This window comes from Chrysochloris asiatica, unplaced genomic scaffold (assembly GCF_000296735.1).
Source record: "Chrysochloris asiatica unplaced genomic scaffold, ChrAsi1.0 scaffold00017, whole genome shotgun sequence".
NCBI lineage: Eukaryota > Metazoa > Chordata > Mammalia > Afrosoricida > Chrysochloridae > Chrysochloris > Chrysochloris asiatica.
The window spans coordinates 29,686,780-29,707,346 of record NW_006408535.1 but is presented as its reverse complement, the minus strand read 5'-3'; the positions used below and the strand labels follow the sequence as shown (position 1 = coordinate 29,707,346).

The following is a 20,567-nucleotide window of genomic DNA, read 5'->3' as shown; positions in this document are numbered from 1 at the left end:
TGAGACATTCCCACTAGAAAGGACAAGCACAGTGACAGAAGATACATCTTCGTGATGAACCTGACCTATACCCAGAGTGGTAGTTACTCTAAATACCAACAGAGAGGGAATAAAAATAATAATAATAAAAATCTCCATACTTTCTTACATAACTCATTTCATTTTTAAAAGATCTGTAGATCTTCCTTGCATTAAACCAAAAACCTTCCTCACAACTTCTACCCAGTGAGTGGTCCTAGACTTCTCCTCTAGACTAATTTGTGTTGCTTTAAGCCATTAAGTTTTTAATTTGCTACAACAGCATAGGAAATGAATATATCACTCAACAAGATGTTTTCATATCGTTCCCGTTCTCTAAGATTTCAACATTCCTGCCAGTGGTTCTGTAATCTCAACTAATTATAAATTCTTTCCATTTGTCTGCACCTGGGTACCTAACACTTAAAGCAATGAAAATGCTTTTTTACTAGCCCCTCAACTCTGTAGACCTTGCTTCTTTGTTGACCTAACCATGCTTATTAAACACTTTTATGGTTAGCAATTCTTCTGTTAGAGAACTTGAGTGGGAAACAGACCTTGTGTCCTCCTCCTTTCTTTCCATTTATTATCACAGAACTAACTGCCTCCAGAGCACAGAGCCCTGACCTTGCTGTTCTTACTCTGAGCATTCCTCTCAGAGGTATTTATCGTCCTTAGTCATTTCTTTACATCCTAGTTCAAGACGGGCATTGACCTTCAGGACACTCTTCTTGAAATTCTGAGCCATGCCTGTATCTAATCTTGATTCTATCACTTCCACCATCTCGTGCTTGTTTCAAAAACTCACCAAAAAGCAATTTGTTCAGGCACATGGGTTTCTTCAGGTGAGTCTTTTTTTTCTAACTAAACAAGGTAATTTTCAACTATCTTCTCAAAATTTCATTTTTGAGAACCTCTTGGTTCTTTTTTATTAAAGCCCTAGCCATGAGATTACAATTTCATTTTCCCCAAATATTTGAGCAATTTGCCAAAAATTTACAGTGAAGAAACCTAGCATTTCTCTTTCTGAAAGGCAAAAACCCTAGCAGGAATTGTCACTTCCCCCCAAGGATTCCTTGTTTCCCCTGAGGTCAGTTCTTGGGTGAAACCAGTCATTACATTTGTTGGGAAACAAAGAAGAAAAAGAATCTTTTGAAGATCTCTGTACTTTGGTATACTGAATTTTCCTACGCAATCAAAATGTGACCTTGACCACGAGGTATCCCTTATTCTGTTTTTGCTGTTGTTGTATACCACTGAGTCAGTTTCTACTCACAGTGACCCTGTATAGGGTTTCCAAAAATGGCTGAGGGGTTTCAAAGGCCAACCTTGTGGCAGTCCAGTTCTTTTCCTAGTACCACACCAGGGTTCAATCCCTTATTAGAGCAGCAGGCTATAAAACAAGTCTATATCTCTTGGTATGCAGCATCAATCCCCAGAATCTTTTTAGCAAATCTGTCTTTTGAACAAAGTATACCTTTTCACTGCTATATGCCAGTGAAATGTACTGATAGTTATGAAATTGTTTCCTCCTTTTATTAAAGTGTTAAATGTGGTTTATTAACCTTATTTTTAATGTTTGTAGATATGAGTACAGAAACATCATTCCCAATCTTTTATCCTATTTTCTCCGAATGCATTACTGAACACCTTTTTCTACCTTTATTCTTCTTTCTATGTAATATCCAATAGCCCTTAAAATGTCCAGAAATATACTTTTATCTGTGCATGTTTTCCCTTTCCTCTCCAGTTTCATTTTAAAGGTCTATTAAACCCATCCTTCTCTGTCTCTGTGCAATCTGCTTCATTCCCCTTACCAGAGTAGCTTTCTGGTATCTTAACATTTACAGTCAGGTGCTCTATTCTGGTTTCACACACACACACACACACACACACACACACACACACACATATACAGCCTTCCATTTACAGAGAGATGGAAGTTACACCTGTCACTCAGTTTGCTACCTTGAACTTTAAAGTCACGAGGGACATATCTCAGCTATCTTCTGACTGATGTCATTCATCTCACAGCAATCAGCAAAAGTGTAGTGGTTCATGGATTAATTAAGGTGAGCAAGCTCTTCATCACATGTTGCTAAGAAAAACCATGTATGTGCATTAGGCTGAGTCTATGTACAGTTAGGGTCACACTTTTCAAAGGAATCAGCCAAGCCTTTTAACTGGTATGCTCAAACCTGCTAATACCCTGATGTCTCCAGAACACTCCACCACAGCTTCCTCAGAAGGTCTAGATTCATATTCTCTAGAAAAATATCATGTTGCTTAAATAAAAGTTTATCTAAATCTAGAAGTGTCAAGTTTCTTCGTCCTTTTCTCTGTTGTATCACCATTTTTATTTGTTAGTTTTGCCTGGTGTGGCACTGTGGGTTAATGCGCCAGACTATAATGTCATTTGAATTTCAAGGTCTACAGTTCAAGCTCACCAGTCACTCCTTGGAAACCCTATACAGGGTCGCTATGGATTGGAATCGACTCAACAGCACTTAACAACAACAATATACATATAGAATACTCTACACCTTAAAATCACTTTTTCTTTGTGGCTTCCATGATGTATTGCTTCCTGCATCCTATCTGTTACTGTGAGGTGCCATCAGGTCACTTCCAACTCATAGCGACCCCATGTACAACAGAACAAAGCACTGCCTGGTCCTGTGCCATCCTCACAGTCGCCGTTATGTCTGAGCCCATTGTTACAGCCACTTTGTCGATCCATCTTGTTGACGATCGTCCTTTTTTACACTGACCTTCTACTTTATGAAGCGTGACATCTTTTCTCCAGGGACTGGTTCCTTCTCACAATATGTCCAAAGAATGTGAATGCTTCTAAGGAGCATTCTGGTTGCACTTCTTGCAAGACATTCATTTGTTCTTCTGGCAGTCCATATTCTTGGCAATATATTCACTATTTTTCACCAACACCATAATTTGAATGCATCGATTCTTCAGTCTTCCTTACTGTCCAGCTTTCACATGCATATGAGTTAGCAATGGAAAGTACTATGGCTTGGGTCAAGTACACATTGGTCTCCAAAGTTATATTTTTGCTTTCTAACACTTTAAAGAGGTCTTGTGCAGCAGATTTGCCCAATACAATGTGTCAGTTAATTTATTAACTGCTGTTTCCATGGGCATTGATTGTGGATCTGAATAAAGTTAAATCCTTGACAGCTTCAGTCTTATCTATTTGTCATGATGTTGTTTGTTGGTCTAGTTATGAGGATTTTTGTTTTCTTTATGTTGAGTGGTAATCCATATTGAAAGCTATATGGTCTTTCATCTTCATCAAGTGCTTCAAATCCTTTTCACTTTCAGGAAGCAAGGTTACGTCATCTGCATATTGCAGGTTATGAGTCGTCCCTCAATCCTGATGTCGTGTTCTTCTTCATATAGTCCAGCCTCTTGGATTACTTATTCCATCTTGTCTAAGTGCTAATATTTTTCTCAATTTTTTTTTTTTTTTTTTACCTTTTCAGGCTAGAGAATCATTTCCCTTAGCTCAGGTATCATAACTGAGTTTCTGGCAAGAAGACATACTAAGCACAAACTCTGCATCACTGGATCACATCCTTCCTACTCTCCTTCACAGGGACTAAAGTATTAACTCTGCACCCCACTAAAGGAACAAACAGACAGTTTGTACTCAAGTCCACTGCCCTCAAATCAATTCTGACTCATAGCGACCTAATAGGACAAAGTAGAATTGTTCCAGAGTTTTCTGTAAATCTTTATGAGAGCAAACTACCTCATCTTTCTCCCTCAGAACAGCTGGTGGGTCCAAACTGCCAACTTTCCAGTTAGTAATCCAATGCTTATTTCACTGCGCAACCAGGGTTTCTTCAGTTTGTGTGAACAGGACCTAAGATTAAACAACTTCATCTCAAAAATCAGCCAGCTTTTGTTAATCTGATTCCTATCAGTTTTCTCAGCTAAATCCAGGCAAGTTCTCAGAAACTTAGGCCTCAAGTGACTATCAGAATCACCTAAGGAATTTATTAACCTTCAGCTTCAGAGCTCTATCCCAGAAGTTCTGACTCAGGAAGTCTGATATGGAGCTTTCCAGGGGCATGTGCCTGCTCTGAGCATACTACCTAAGCAAAATTATCACATACAGAACAACCTTGAGCAGAACAAGTTCAAACCCTTTTCTTAACTCTGGGCTTCTTTATCTTGGCTGTACAATGGCATCTCTTGAAAAGCTTTAAAAAATCCCAATGTTAAGGCCCCACCCTAGGCCAATGAAGTTAGAAACTCTGGGGTTTAAGCTCCCAAGTGATTATGAAGACCTCCTGCAACACAAGTACCCTATTCCTTCAGCAGCACTTTACTGCTTCCTTAGTTTTCATTCTGTTATGCAGTGGTTCTGAGTTATTTAGTTGGGGAGAGAGAGGGAGGAGGCAGGAGCAAAAGTTTGGGGTTTGTTTTGGGGGTTTTTTTAAAACCCCATAGGTTATTCTAATGTGTAGCCAGAGTTGATACCTACTACCTCTAGCTCCTTCCTTGGCCTCCTCTAGACTATCCCCTCAGCCTCTTCTGAAGCAGAGAAAAAAGAGGAAAAAAGGAAGTTAGAGATCAAAGGTGAACCTCAAAGGATCAAACAAGCACACAGCTTTACAATCTTTACTGCTGGTGAAGAGTTTGTTCCAAAATTCACCATGACTCCTGCAGAGCAAGGAGTAAATTTTATATGGTCTCTCTCACCATCATCTTGTAACTCCCACCAAATGAATTGGTGGGCTATGCAAATGAGGTGCTTGTGGCCCACCAAGGGGATTAAACAGCTTGCTAACAATGCAAATAAGGTGCATGGCACACTTGTAAGGGTGGGACTATGCAAATAAAGTGTATGGAACCCTAATGAGGAAATTGGTCAGTTTTGCCATCTTGCTGGGCTGCAGGATGGCAAAACTGAGGTGAGCAGGGGAGAACTGATTACCACCAAAAAGAAGATCCAAGAGGAGAGGGAACGCTTTGGGTTCAGGGTCCCTGCACTGGTAGCCTTCTAGACCCAAAAGACAGAGCGCTCTAATACAGGACACCCTGAGAGATGGTAAGAAACAGCAGCAGAGAAACAGCAGTAGCAAAGGCAACAGAACAAGGAAACCAATGCAAAATGATGGCGCACGCTTCCTGGCCCATAAAACAAGAAAGCTGAGTGTCTGCAGGCAGGAGGCTTTTAGTGGAATAGGGTGCCTCTGGGCATTATGGGTAGCGCTAAAGAGCTTTGTAACACTTGTCCAGACAGGGCAAAGGCTAGGCTGACCCACGAGACCTGAGGGCCAAGGAGGGCATGACTGAAGAGGCTGTATCCTTTGTCTTTCCTGATCATGAATTATAACCTACTACTTTCCTAAGGAACTCCTAAGGTAGCATAGTGGTTACGAATCAGGCTGCAAACCTCAAGGTCAGCACTTCAAAACTACCAGCTGTTCCACAGTAGAAAGATGAGTTTTTCTGCTCCTGTAAAGATTTACAGCCTCGAAAACCCTGTACAAAGTTGCTATGAGTCGGAACCGACTCCACGGCACATAATCACCACCACCACTTCCCTAGTGAAAGGAGCTCTGGTAGCGTAGTGGTTACAAATCGGGCTGTTAACCTCAAGGTTGGCAGTTCAAAACTGCCAGCTGTTCCATGGGAGAAAGATGAAGGTTTCTGCTCCCGTAAAGATTTACAGCCTAGGGAACCCTGTACAGGGTTGCTATGAGTTGGGCCAATTCCATGGCACGAGGCACTGTGGGTTACTACACTGGACTGCAAAGTCAGTTTGAACTGCAAGGTTGGTGGTTCAAGCTCATTAGTCACTCCTTGGAAACCCCATACAGCTTTGCTATGGGTCAGATCCAACTCAACAGCACTTAACAACAACAACAACTTCCCTAATGGAGTCCTGGTGTGATACTGTGGGATAAAGCACTGGACTGCAAGGTCAGTTTGAACCACAAAGTTGGCAGTTCAAACTCACCAGCTGCTCCTCAGAAACCCTATACAGGGTTACTACGGGTTGGAACTGACTTGAAGGCACTTAACAATAACAACAACAACTTCCCTAATTAAAGGAGCCTTGGTAACATAGTGGGTTATTTGTTGTGCTGTTAACTGCAAGGACAGCAATTTGAATCCACCAACGACACTGCAAGAGAAAGATGAGGCTTTCTGCTCCTGTAAAGATTTACAAAACCCTATACAGGGTCACTATGAGTTGGAACTGACTGGCAGCACACCACCAGCACTTCCCTAATAAAGCATATGATCATGGATACTGTCTATGAGCTCTGTGTGACCACTGAAATAAAACAGCAAGCTCAGCAAAGAAGTAGAGAGTGCTAGGGACAGTTAGTGTCAGAATTTATAAAAAGGTTGGAGAAAGGAGGTATATCTGGTCTCTGCCTCATAGGAAGCAGCCTTGGATTGATGCTGATAGTGATTTTCCCCATCACACTACTATTTTTACAACCCTACCCAAGAAAGAGCCCAAGGGGCTTAGACTCCAGCCTGCTTTTGAAGTTTCTATGAAGCATGAAGTGTAAGCTTCCTCACTTCTTGGGAAGGCTCTTGGGAAAACCCCTTCAGAAGCAATAACTAGATTCCAAATAGAAAGTTCAAAGTGCAAATATCAGCTGGGGGCCCAGCATCTGGCTGTTCCACCTCATTAGCCAAAAGTACATGAGGTCAGTCATTCTGGTACCAGGAGAAACTGCATAAGGAAACATGGCCAAAGCTCTCAGCTGGCGATCTGAAGTCCTTCCCAGATTCAGGATGAACTACCTGCCCTCCCCTCTCCCCAGTTCCCATAGCAGTCCTCAGCCCCCTACCACTATCCTGAGATTCAAAAGCATGCAATGACCCGGTACGCCAAGTTATCTGAAACCATACCTTCTGTTCATTTATTCAGTCAACATTTAATGAAGTACCTACAGCATGCAAGTCATTAGGGGCAAATGTCAGGGCACAAAGCATCTGCAGGATCCCTACAGAGCAGCACTCTGTTCACGAGGGACCCTGAGTAAGTGTCACTGGCTGGCTGGGACAGTGGGTAGATTAAAGAGCAGAGGTAAAATGTCCCATAAATGAAAAGCCAGGAGAAAAATAAAGACCAAAAACATGAGATCACAATGTAGACAAGTCTAGGCAAGGCAAGTCAGGAATAGAGACATCCAAACATTCTTACAGTGGGCCAAAACACTGGGCTCTGAGAAAAGGAAAGCTGATGGAGCCAGACTTCTAGATACCTATCCCTGACTCTGCCAAAGGGAAACGTTCCATCACTTCTGCAAAACAGGAAGAAAGGTCTCAGCCAATCTTAAGGTTGCTGATAAATCAAAGATAGATTGTACAAAGTTTTTAGAATTAATAAGATGCATGTGATTTGTTAATACAATTTGCAATAGTGGATACCGTTTTTGACTTGACAGTCATGTGCCAGGTTACTCATATACATCTTGGAATTTAATCTGGTGGTTAAAACCAAAACCAAATGTGTTACCATCAAGTTCAGATTCACGGCAACCCTGTGTATTACATACAGAGTAAAACTACTCCATAGGGTTTTCTTGGCTGTAATCAGAAGCAGCCTTTTCTTCCATAACCTTTTAATTAGTGGTGAAAGATGAGGCTTTCTGCTCCCATAAAGATTTACAGCCTTGGAAACCTTTTACAGTGTCACTATGAGTCAGAACTGCCTCCATAGCACATAAGTCACCCAGAGACTTTAATCTGGCATAGATTAGATTTCATTATCTTTATTATCTGAGTAAACAGATCACTGATCCAGCTGTTGTTGGCTGCTAAGTGCTATCAAGTCAATTCTGACTCACAGCGATCCTGTGGGGGTTTCCAAGAAGCAGCCAGCTCCAAAACTGGAGAGTTTAGATCCAGAGAGGGAGAGTGAGTGTGTGCTGAAGACCTGGGGGGCACAGGGGAAGGATTGCATGGAGGGGATTGTAACCATGGCAATGAGACGATATACGATACAATGAATGTAAAACCAATGCTCTCCCATGTAAACTATCACATAATTCACAATAAAACATTAAAAAAAAAAAAAAAAAAAGAAGAAGAAGAAGAAGAAGCCAGCTCCAAAGCCCGCATACATTAAACCACAGCTTGCACCTCCCTATCTGAATACAAAGGTATGGGGGTAGGACTGGGATTATCCCCCCTGTGGCAGTAGAGCTTTTGACTACAGAGAACAGAACAATCCCAGAAGAATTCTGAGAAACCAGAATCATCAGCTTCAGGCAGGGGCATCTGCACACCTCTCTAGTTGGGAAAAGCAACCTTTGTCTAGTACTCTAGATAGGCCAGCAAGTGTCCACCAGAACTCAGAATCCACTCATTTACCTAAAAAGTATGTATTGGATACCCACTATGTACCAGGCTTGACTCCCACTGTGTGCCATGCTCTGCACTGAAGATCCAGTCCCTACCTGGTTGAGACTGACAGACTCCTGAAGATTGTTGCCATGACATACTCTTCAGACCTTGGACAGAAACTAATCTCAGAGGTCACCTTGTAGCTAAATAATGGCATACAAAATCATGAATATCACCAGTAAGTACTGTGCTCCCTTAAAATTCACCAATATGAGACCAAACAATGAAGAATTACTTTAAAGATGAGGACATAAGAGGGCAAGGAAACTAGAATCAAGAAATGAAACAACCAGAACAGAAATAATGAGAATTGTCACCACTGTGAAGAATGTAACCAATGGCACTGAATAATTTATGTAGACATTGTTGAAGGGAAATTTAAACTATGTGAACATTCACTGAAAACAATTTTTTTTTTTAATTTTCTTTTTAAGGTACAGTCCCTAACCTTCGTGGAATTACAAGAATTAGATACTATAAAAGTCATTAAGAGAGGCAACTCATGCAGTATGGGGGAGAAGGGAAGCAGCACGGAACTGAGCTAGAAATGGGACAGGACTGGTAAAGGGAGACAGTAATCCTGGTAGAGAAGGTGGTGGTGGTGTGCCATGGAGTCAGTTCCGACTCATAGCAATACTGCATAGTTTCCAAAGTTGCAAATCTTTGTAAGAGCAGAAAGCCTCAACTTTCTCCCATGGGACAGCTGGTAGTTTCAAACTGCTGACCTTGAAGTTAGCAGCCCGACTTGCTACCACAGCTCCTGGTAGAGAAGGTAACATGTGCTTACTTGGATAATCAGCAATGAGTGAAGTCAGCTGCCTACAGAAAAATTTGCCTAACCATTCATTGGTAAATGGTTTCAAAGTCTCATAGCCTAGGCTGTTCACCAACAATTCTAAAGTAAGACCCGTATTTTTATGCAAATAACGTATTGTTCTTTAAAAAAAAAAAAAAAAAAAACCTTCCCTTAAATATTTTCCAAAGTGTGCCATGCTAATTTTTGTACATTTTGACAAAAATGTACAATGTATATGCCTATCAAAGCAGAAACTGTGTTTCCTATCTTCAATTTGTCATTGTTTGAACAGGAAAGCTTTGGTAGAAATATAGACCTCGCTCCATATGGTAAGGACTCCATTCTATAGCTGAGGAAATTAACTGCATTCAGGCCTGCTTGATTTTATGCTCTTAACCATTATACACCCTGCACTCTTCAAGGAAGAGAAATGCTGACTCAGGGACCCAAGCATTCCAACCACAGAGGGAAGTGCCTTTGTTGTGGGGTAGGGATATATCATCCAATTTTTCCAGAAATATACCCCAAACCAACCTAAGGCAGGTTTAAACCTTTCTCATAAAAGCCTTCCTCAACCTTGATCCCTTCCTCTAATAACCATTCTCCTTCTCTTCAGAGTAAATCTTTTAGAAATCATATCTACATTCCCTTCCTTCCTCTAAATTCATCCCACCACTCTAGTGAAACAACTTCACCAAAATTGCCCTTGAATTTTCTAGTTGCTGATACCAAATAATCCTTTATTCAATGATGTTACCTTACTTGCAATTTCTCCTGGGTATAAACCAGACCACTGCTAGGTTTGCTGCCCTGCTCTCAGATCCCCAGACTAACCTAGCCCCCATACTAACAACTAGAATGGTTTACATATCTGTCTCTCTCACAGACCCCCAGCTACTTAAAGGCAGAGATTAGATCAAAATAATTTGCATATTCCCACGGCCTAGCCCACAACTAAACACATAGTAAACAAAAGAATATTTCTGAAATCTAACTCCACCCTCATTGCCCTGAAATTTTTTCTTTCCAAATTCATCAGTGAATTCCATGTTGATAAATCCAATCAACCCCAGTCAGTTACCTAGCTTGACCTCTTAGCAGATTAGATACTGTTAGCTACTCATTCCTCAAATTGTTCTCTTCCAATTACAATCTCTCCGGTTTCCTCTTTCTCTCTAGATGCTTCTCTATCTTTTTGCAGAATGCACATCTTCAAATGTTGGTACTCCTAAGAAAGCTGTATTAATCTTTTCTCCTCTTTCTACAAGTCATTTTAAAGTCATCTCACCTATTCCATGGTTTAATTACCACCCAATCTCTCTCACAATTCCAGATACATATGTATATCCAACTGTACATTACCAGGCATATCAAGCTCAACATATCCAAAACTGATCCCATCAATTTCCTTCAGACCTAGCGCTGCTTCTTTAGTATTCTCCATGTGAGCAACTAGCATCTCCATCCATCCAGTTGCCCAAGGCAGACACCTGGGCATCTTGTCATGATCAACAACAGCTACCCACAATTAAGAAGGTTAAGACTTGGACACTGATTAATCTCCACATCCCCAAGTATGACTCTATTCAAAGCCACCATCATCTTTATGGCAACAGCCTCCTAATTGGTCTCCCTGTTTTCAGTCCTGCACAGCCAGAGTAATCTTCATAAAATTACCAGTCTGGATCCTGCCACTCTATTGTTTTAAAATCTTTAATTGACTTCCATTGTCTTAGGAGAAAACCAACCAAACTCCTTAGCATACATGGTTCATGGGGCAGATTTTATTTTCCAAAGATACCTCAACAATATCTTCCATTCCACATATTTTTCTTAAAATGTGAATTTGACACTTTTTTCATCAAGAGGTCTGTGCCTCTCCCTATGAAACTGGGTTGTTGTCTATGAATATATCAACCCATAGAGCATGGCTGGAGTGGCTCCATGTGATTTCAGAAGCTAGGCTGTGAAAGACGATGCATCTTCCAACTTCCAGTGTGTTTGCTGGAATACTCATGCTTGACATCTTTAGCTACAATATAAGCAGTCTGACTGCCTGAGATAGTGATGCTATGAGGAAGCCCAAAAAGTCCCTATGGAATTATGTTGTTGTTGTTGTTGTTATGTGCCATCAAGTTGGTTCCGACCCATAGCGACCCTGTACAGGGTTTCCGAGGGTATAAATCTTTACGGGAGTAGAAATCCTCATCTTTCTCCCGCGGAGCAGCAGGTAGTTTCGAACCACTGACCTTAAGGTTCGCAGCTCGATTCGTAACCACTACGCAGCCAGAGCTCCTTCTATAGAATTATAGTGCCATGGAAAGGCCCTGGCACTATATGTAGAGATGCCCAGCTAGTCCCCAGATTCTTCAGCATCCCACTATTCTAGATCTCATTGCCATTTGACCTCAACTATATAAGAGAACCTAAGCCAAAATGACCCCACTAAACTTTCCCCAAATTTCAGTGTCACAGAAACTCTGGAAGATAATAAAAATTACTATTGTTGGTTTACACCATTATGTTTTGGATGGTTTCTTATGCAGCAATAATAACTAAGGCACTTTATAGAATCCTGAACAATCTGCCTTCCCCAACACCATTTACCTCTACAGACCTAACTCTTAACATTTCCTGCCTTATTGTTAAGTGCTGTCAAGTTGGTGCCAACTCATAGAGACCCCCTGTATAGGGTTTCTAAGGAGCGACTAGTGAGTTTGAAGTGCCAACCCTGCAGTTCAAAGCAACCTTGTAGTCCAGTGCTTACCCTACATTGCCACACCAGGACTCCTCAAACTGCCTAAACTCAAGGAACCCTGGTAGCATCATGGGTTACAAGTTGGGCTGCTAACCGCATGGTCAACTGTTCCAATCTACCAGGTGCTCCATGGGAGAAAGATGAGGCTTTCTGCTCCCGGGAAAGATTTACAGCCTCAGAAACCCTATATAGGGCCACTATGAGTCAGAGCTGACTCTACAGCATATAACCACCACCACTACCACCTTAAACTCACTGGGTATCCTCCAATGAATTACCATAGCTCCCTGTACTTTACAAATCACAACAGTAATCAAAATCCATGATTTCATGTTAGGTTGTCCATCCTGCCCTCCCAGGGCATGCATACATACATTGACAGTTCCCATAAGGTGATAACTAGGCCAGGAATATGACAACTGTTCATGAACATTTGTCAAATGCTCAGTCTCCAGCCCATCTCTTTCCTGAGCTCCAAAAAGACAATCTACCATGTCCTACAAATAAATGTCAATGTCAACATGGCCCTGTCCCTCTCCTTCCTCATAAACCTACATCTTCCCCTGAATGCCTTTATTCTATAAGTAATACCACTACCTATCAGTTGGGAAAGCCAGAAAAAAAAATCCTCTATCTATTAAAAAAAAACATTTATCAAGTCCCTCTTTTTGCTGCAGACATAGTGGATCCTGAGAGAGGCACAGCCCTGGCTGCCACAGAACGTACAGACTGGTAGAAGTCTTCCTCAACTTTTCCTTTTCTCACACCCTGTATTTCAATCTTCCATTAAGTCTTATTGGTTGTACTGATTATATCTTCTAAAATGCTCTCAGATCTACCCTTTTCTCTCCACCCCTACAGCTACAGCCCTAGTTTAGGCTTTTGTCATTTCTTGCTTTGAGAGCTTCCTAATTGGTGTCTCTGCCTCCAACTTTGCCCTCTATGTCCCACCCAAGCTCCTATGCTCAAAATTCTTCAAAGATTCCTCATATGCTTTAGGATAAAATCTAAACCCTCTTGGAAGGTATGCCTCATGCTCTAAGTCCTTGTTTCTCTTTGCCCCCTCATATAACATAATGTTCCATTCATAGTTGTTGTTGTTAGGTGCCTTCAAGTTGGTTGATTCATAGCAAGTCTATGCACAACAGAATGAAACACTACCTAGTCCTGTGCCATCCTCATAATGCTTGAGCCCATTGTTGCTGCCACAGTGCCAACACATCTGACTGGGGGTCTTCCTCTTCTTCTCCAGCCCTCCACTTTACCAAGCATGATCTCTTTTTCCAGGAACTGGTCCCTCCTGATAATATGTCCAAAGAATGAGAGGCGAAGTCTCACCATTCTGGCTTCTAAGGAGCATTCTGGCTCTACTTCTTCCAGTAAAGATTGACTTGTTCTGGCATTCCATGGTACTTTCAATATCCTTCTCCAACACTATATTCAAATGCATCAATTCTTCTATGGTCTTCCTTATTCATTGTCTAATTTTCATATGCATATGAGGCTATTGAAAATACCATGGCTTAGGCTAGGCACATCTTAGTCCTCAAAATGACATCTTTGCTCTTCAACACTTTAAAGAGGTCTTGTGCAGCAGATTTGCCTAATACAGTATGTTGTTTGATTTCTTGACTGATGCTTCCATCCATACCCTATTCTTTTTTGCACCTTTGTGCCTTTTCCTATGCTAGAATGTCCTTATCACCTTCTTCATTCCAAAGATTTTTATCAAACATCTAACAGATGTCAGGCATTGTTCTAGGTGTTGGAGATTCAGTGGAGAGTATAACTAAATCCTTACTTCCATATTTACATTCTAAAGGGAAAAAGAATCAATTGCCACAGTACATCCACAGGGAGCTACCAGGAATTCAAGCCAGATTCAGAAAAGGACTGGAAACAAGAAATATCACTGCTAACATCAGATGTTGTTGTTGTTGTTGTTGTTATGTGCCATGGAGTCGGTTCTGACTCATAGCAACCCTGTACAAGGTTTCTGAGGCTGTAAATCTTTACAGGAGCAGAAAATCTCATCTTTCTCCCATGGAACCACTGGTAGTTTCAAACTGCTGACCGTGAGATTAGCAGCCCAATTCATAACCACCATGCTACCGGAGCTCCTTAAACATCAGATAGATATTGGCTAAAAGCAGAGAATACCAGAAAGATGTTTACTTGTGTTTTATTGACTATGCAAAAGCATTTGATTATGTGGATCATAACACACTGTGACTAACACTGCAAACAATAGGAAATCCAGAACACTTAAATGTGCTCATGTAGAGCATATACATAGACTGAGGTAATTGTTCAAACAAATACTGAGTGGTTTAAAACCAAAAAAAGTACACATCATGGTTGTATCCTTGTACCAAATTTATTCAATCTATAAACTGAGTGAATTATCTGTGAAGCTGAAATATAAAGGAGAAAAAACACAGCATCAGGCTTGGAGGAGGCTCATTAATAACTAGAGGTATGCAGATGATACAATCTTACTTAATGAAAGGGAAGAGGACTTGAATCACTTACTGATGAAGATCATAGTCTACAGCCTTCTGTATGGATTACACCTCAATGTAAAGAAAACAAAAATCCTCACCACTGGACCACTAAACAACATTATGATAAACAGAGAAAAGATTGAAGTTGTCAAGGATTTTGTTCTTCTTGCATCCACAATTAATGCTTATGGAAGCAGCAGTCAAGAAATCAAATGACACATTGCATTGGACAAATCTATTGCAAAAGTTCACTTTAAACTGGTCAAAAGCGAACATGTTACTTTGTGGTATAAGGTGCACCTGAACCAAGGCATGGTATTTGCAATCTCTTCAAATGCTTGTGAAAGCTGGACAATGAATAGGAAGACAGAGAAGAATCAATGCATTTGTTTTATGATGTTGGTGCAGAAAAAGTAGAAGGTCAGTGAAAAAGAGGAAGACCCTCAATGAGATGATTTGGCACAATGGTTGCAACAATGGACTCAAACATAAGAATGACAAGTGTTTCATTCTATGGAACACAGGGTTGCTATGAATCTGAACCTAACAATAACAACAACAAAAAATAATGTGTCATGTGGCAATGAATGCTGTCAAGAAAAACAAAATAGGATAGGGGCCTGAAAGTTAACCTATTAACTGTAATATTAATGCAAAGATGTCAATGAAGTAAGGGAATAAATTCTGCAGGCATATCAGGGGACAGCCTTCCTGGAAAAAAGAATCAACAAATACAAAATTCCTGAGGTGGAACCATGAGGGTTATATTGAGGGAAGAGCAAGAAGGCAGGCTTGGCTGAAGCAGACAGTGAGGGCAAGTGTAGTCTGAGGCAAGTCAGATGGAATAGGGTCTTGAAGCAACTTACTGATCTCTAGGTAGGTTTGATAACCTACCCAGGAAGAGGGTGTCCTGAGAGTGGGCATACACATTCAAGTCACTAGAAACTACACAGATACACTCATCACTCAACAGTAATAACAGCATCATCATTTACACATCAGCCTTGTAGGTAAGTGTGACTCAACTGGTGGGGAAATGATCAAACTCTAGGTCATTGCTCACAGGAGCGCCACCTGAGCGGCCCAACAGACGTCCCATATATCCTTCTACCTCTTCACTCAGTCACCTATATCAGATGCCAGTTCCATGACCCCCATCTGCCCACACTTGAATGCTCAGAATCACTACTAAGAGCTTACACACACCCAATATCCAGAAGTCCTAGAAATTCTACATTTCAACTATTTCTTCATGGACCCCTCATCTCCATTCAAAGACCAGTCCCATATTTCCCATTCCCCCATTCAAAGGCCATTCCCACATTTCAGGTCTTCACCACTCTTCTCACAGACTCAGGTTTAAGTCTGCAGACCTTATGTCTCACTCTTTCCATGTGACCACTAGAGTTCTTGTAAGCTAATTTGATCATTTCAGTTCCCCACTTAAAATCAGTAACATCCCCTAACCTTCAAGATAACATCCAACATCTTTATGTACCATCTAACACCTCCTGTACTAGCCCTGGGCTATTTCCAGTTTCTTCTGCCTGTCCTCCCCACCCCATCCCCCCACTCCACATTCCATACATACCAATACCTGGAATTCCCTAAACTGTCTGTGCCTTCTTGTACCTCCACACCTTTGCACATGCAGTTCCCTCCATGTGAAATGACCCAGGAAACAGCTATGTTTTCAAGATTTAGTTCAGACATCACTTCCTCTGTTAAGTCTTCCTAAGCCTTCCTCTCCACAAGAAGAAAGCAGTCCCACCTGCTCTTATAGTACCTCTATTGTGAGCTCTTGGATAACATGGACCATACTGCATTCTTTTCTTCTCATCCCAACACTAAATATCTTGGTTGTTGTTATTGTTAAGTGTCATCGAGTCAATTCCAATTCATAGCAACCCTGTATAGAGTTTCTGAGGAGTGTCTGGTAGGTTTAAACTGCCCACTTGTAGCTAGCTATCCAGCGCTTACCCTACAGCCACACCAGGACTCTCTAATATCTAGGACATTCCAAAAAAAAAACCCGTCAAGTCAGTTCTGATTCATGTGTCAGAGTAAAACTGTGATTCATAGGATTTTCAAGGGCTTATTTTTCAAATGTATATCACCAGGCCTTTCTTCAGGGGTGCCTCTGAGTGGCCTGGAACCACCAACCTTTCAGTTAGTAGCTCAATGTGTCAACAGTTTGTACCATACAGGGACTCTAAAATATCTAGCACATAGTATCTAAGTCCTCACTTAGGCTAAACAGAACATGTCACTAGACAATGGCACAAAGAGCAGACCCATGAACCCTATTTTCCTAAATTTTCAGTCTTGGTTGCCCTTCTGAACTTTCTCCCAGATCTCCTTGTCCCTCTTACGTAATTTAAGATGAAACAAAGTCCAGATACTACCTATGCAGTAATATCTCATATATCTATCTAGCTATCACTACTCGAGAGAAAGCCAAGAAGCAGCAAAAGGCCTCTAGGCAGCCAAGAGAGAGAATTTTAACCATAATCATTGATACCTTATGCGTGAGTCATGATTTATGATTTTCTCACAGTAGCCTTACAGTAAATCACTGTTGTACCTTGCTTAAGGTCATACAGCTATTGAGCCCAGCCTCAAACAAGTTTGGTTCACTTCTCACTCTACCAAAGTTGTTTCAAATCTATGTCATAAACCCATGAACAAAAATCCATGCCTTTTATTCACAGGGAAACTTCTTCAGATTAATTCATAACTGTGACTACTTGGCATGTATCGTTGCAAGGGTGTGCGTGTATGTATGTATAAGTGGGTGTACAAAGGTTTGAGCACATCTCTATTCCCAAATTAGAAGCCGCAAATTAGAAGGGTGACTGATGGAGGTAGGCACAATGCCAGAATCAAGAACGACAGCTGTCAGGGATGACATAGATAGAAACCATGAAAGAATAAAACCTGAAGAAATGAAGTCAGGCCAGCAGCCTGAGGCCACTGAATAAGGAAGCAAACATTCTTTCCTACCCCAGTGGCCTGGAAAGACCTCACAGTCATACAAGAACTGAAATGTGCAATAGTCATCCTGAGTCATCAAAAAAAGTTAAAGCAAATATATCATTGGTTTTAAAGAAATTTACAGCAAAGAGAATTAAACTAATAGAATTCCAGTGCTTTTTAAAGAGCTGTAGACGTCTGGAAATTTTACTTAAGTAGAATAATTCTTACTCTATACAAGCTAAGTAACATATACCCAGTAGGGACTCAGATCAACAGATCCTAAAATTAGTTTCTCCAGTAAGCCAACCTACCAGATCATCTGTAAATGATGCAAAAGAGATTACAGATCACATTTAAGACCTCAGGGGAAAACCCTCTTCTTGTAATACAAACTATTGCTTTCCACCCTTCTTTGACTGTTGCCACGTGTGACAAACATCCTCATACACAGAGATGAGTCCAAGCCATACACATGGACACACAAATTACAAGAGGACAGTCTGTTCTCTGAAAATCATTAAAAACAGCAATGCTGAAGAGGAAACTAAGGAATCAAATGAAGTGATGGAGCAATTGAAAGAGAAAAGGCCAGGAGACTGATTGGGAAGTCAGTGAGTAATTGCACCCCATACAAGATTCTTACACCCACTGCTGCTGCTACTGGGGCAGCTGCCCCTCAAACAAATAGAATTTCTGGGTTTCTTCACAATTAAAATGGGGGGAGGGGAGGGACATGTGGGATCTCCAACATCCTAGCCTTTCTCTCAGGCTGGGAGGGGATTCATCAAGGACAGAGGCATTTGAGGGATGGGACCATAGTAAATTGTCCTCTCAAGTTTGCTAAATGTACGGATTTCAATAATATTATTTGAGATGGGGAAAAAGTCAAGATGGATTGAAATGACCATTTTAAAAATCTAGTCTTAAAAAAAAAATTCTAGTCTTCAGAAATCATCCTGTAACTACAATAAGGATATTCAGTGAAGCATTATATATGTGATTGAAAACCTGAAATGAACTTAAAGGGTCATTAACAAAGGATTGGTTAAACAAAAGTCAGTACCAGAAACCAAAACCATTGATGGTGAGTTGATTCTGACTCTCAGAGACCCGATAGTGTAGAATAGAACTGCCCCATAGGATTTCCAAGACTAAAACCTTTATGGATGCAAACTGTCACATCCTTCTCCCAAGGAGCCACTGATGGGTTTAAACTGCCTGCTGACCTTTTGGTTAGCAGCCCAGTGCTTTAACCACTCTGTCCCCAGGGTTCCTAAACAAAGGTACAGTCTTGAACTTAATTAACATGAAATAACATGAAGCTTTGGAGCCCTGATGGCACAAGAGGTTAACCCACTGGGCTGCTAACTGAAAGGTCAGTGGTTCAAATGCACCAGCCTCTTGCTCTATGGAAGAAAGATGAAGCTGTCTGCTGCTCTGGTAAAGACTTACAGTCTTGGAAACTCTAGAGAACAGTTCTACTCTGTTCTCTAGGGTTGCTATGAGTCCGAATCAACTTAATGGCAATGGGTTTGGTTTTGGGTTTCAACATGAAGCATTCAAAAGAAAAGCTGATCTGTAAATTGAAAAGAATGTTACTGATAAATGCTGAGGCAAAAAAAAAAAAAAAAAAGAATTGCTGAATTATATGTATGGCATGATCCCATTTTTTGAATGGGCAGCACAAAATTACATCTACTAAAGGTATATAAATAAAAATCAGTAGGGGCACACTAACTGCTAATTGTGTTTACCATGGGATATTGGGAAGGGCGAGGTGCTTTCTGGTTTGTTTTTTCTGTTTTCTCTTGTTTTAGGTAACAAAAAAAATACTATAGTGGCATTAAATGGATTCCAACTCATTGCAGGCCCGTGTGTGTCAGAGTTGGGCTGTGCTCCATAGTTATCAATGATTTTTTTTCTAAGTAGCTCACCAGGTCTTTCTACAAAGTTCCACTTTGATACTGTTTGAATTTTCACATAAAGCAGACATTAATTCAATAGTGATAATTTTTAAAAGATGCTATTGGAGTGCTCCTTTCCATCTTCTTCTACCTCCCTGATGGGCTCACATTCCTGTCTAGGCTCTCCACCAGGCCCCACCCCAGCCCCACTTACAGATGCATGCAGCAGCCAGCAGGCGGATGGCAGCATAAGGGGCCAAACAGCTTGGGAAGAAGGGCTGCACCATGTAGTTGGCAAAGGTGATGGCAATGATGGCCTGGCTGGTGGGCTCGATGATGAGAAGGGAGGTCCAAAGTCGGATGAAGGCAAGGAATCCCCCGAAGGCTTCGAGGATGTAGGCATAGCTGGCCCCAGATTTCTTAATAGTGGTACCCAGTTCCGCATAACAAAGGGCCCCAAAGACGGAGAAAAGGCCCCCAACAGCCCAGATGACCAGGGAGAAGCCAAAAGAGGCGCTGTGCATGAGCACACCTTTGGGAGAGACAAAGATGCCCGAGCCAATCATGTTCCCCACAATCAGGCACACTCCATTGAGCAGTGAGATCTCCTTCTTCAGCTTTACCTGCTGGGACCCTGGGCTAGCCCCATCAGCCAAAGGGGAGGCATCTCCATCATGCTGGGGGGCCACTTCATACTTAACAGTGTCAACCATGGTGGACAAGAGGAAAGCCTTCACCAGCTCCCTGGCATCGCCCTCTAAGGAAGTAAGATCATGACATATATTGGATAGTTGGCAATTACATAGAACCCCTTCCTCATAGGGCAATCCACCCCAACCCACCATTTCAGAGACCTCTCTCTTGCCTCCACCCTCCCAATAACATTTTTCTCTTGTTCAATCATCAAAACAACCCCAACTTGATTTGTTTCAATGAGGCACCCATTTCCCCGAGAGACAGTATGATACAGGACAAGACGGAAATTAGGACAGTTTGGCAGCTTCCAAGTTCAACTGTAGTGGTTTGAGTCTGAGTTTTCAGCCTCACCCAAAACAAGTATATCCTCCCTCCAACTTATATCTCACTTGTCATATGTTCTGTAATGCAATGTTAGGAACCAACCTTGCAAGTAGCTTATCTGTGGAGTGTTCTCACAACACTGCTGTTTTCTCTTAAGCTCTGGCAAATCTAGAAGCTTCAGAGATCATCGC

General features: G+C 41.4%; 1 protein-coding gene across 1 annotated transcript in view; it reads right to left on the bottom strand.

The window, feature by feature from the left end:
- SLC7A7 (solute carrier family 7 (amino acid transporter light chain, y+L system), member 7) overlaps nt 1-20,105 on the bottom strand; it is a 31,056-nt gene extending 10,951 nt beyond the window's left edge. The window contains exon 1 of the mRNA XM_006835457.1: nt 19,571-20,105. Within this exon, the coding sequence (XP_006835520.1) occupies nt 19,571-20,069 (499 nt within the window). The 5' untranslated portion in view covers nt 20,070-20,105. The remainder of the gene's footprint in view (nt 1-19,570) is intronic.
- Nucleotides 20,106-20,567: the final 462 nt, after the last annotated feature.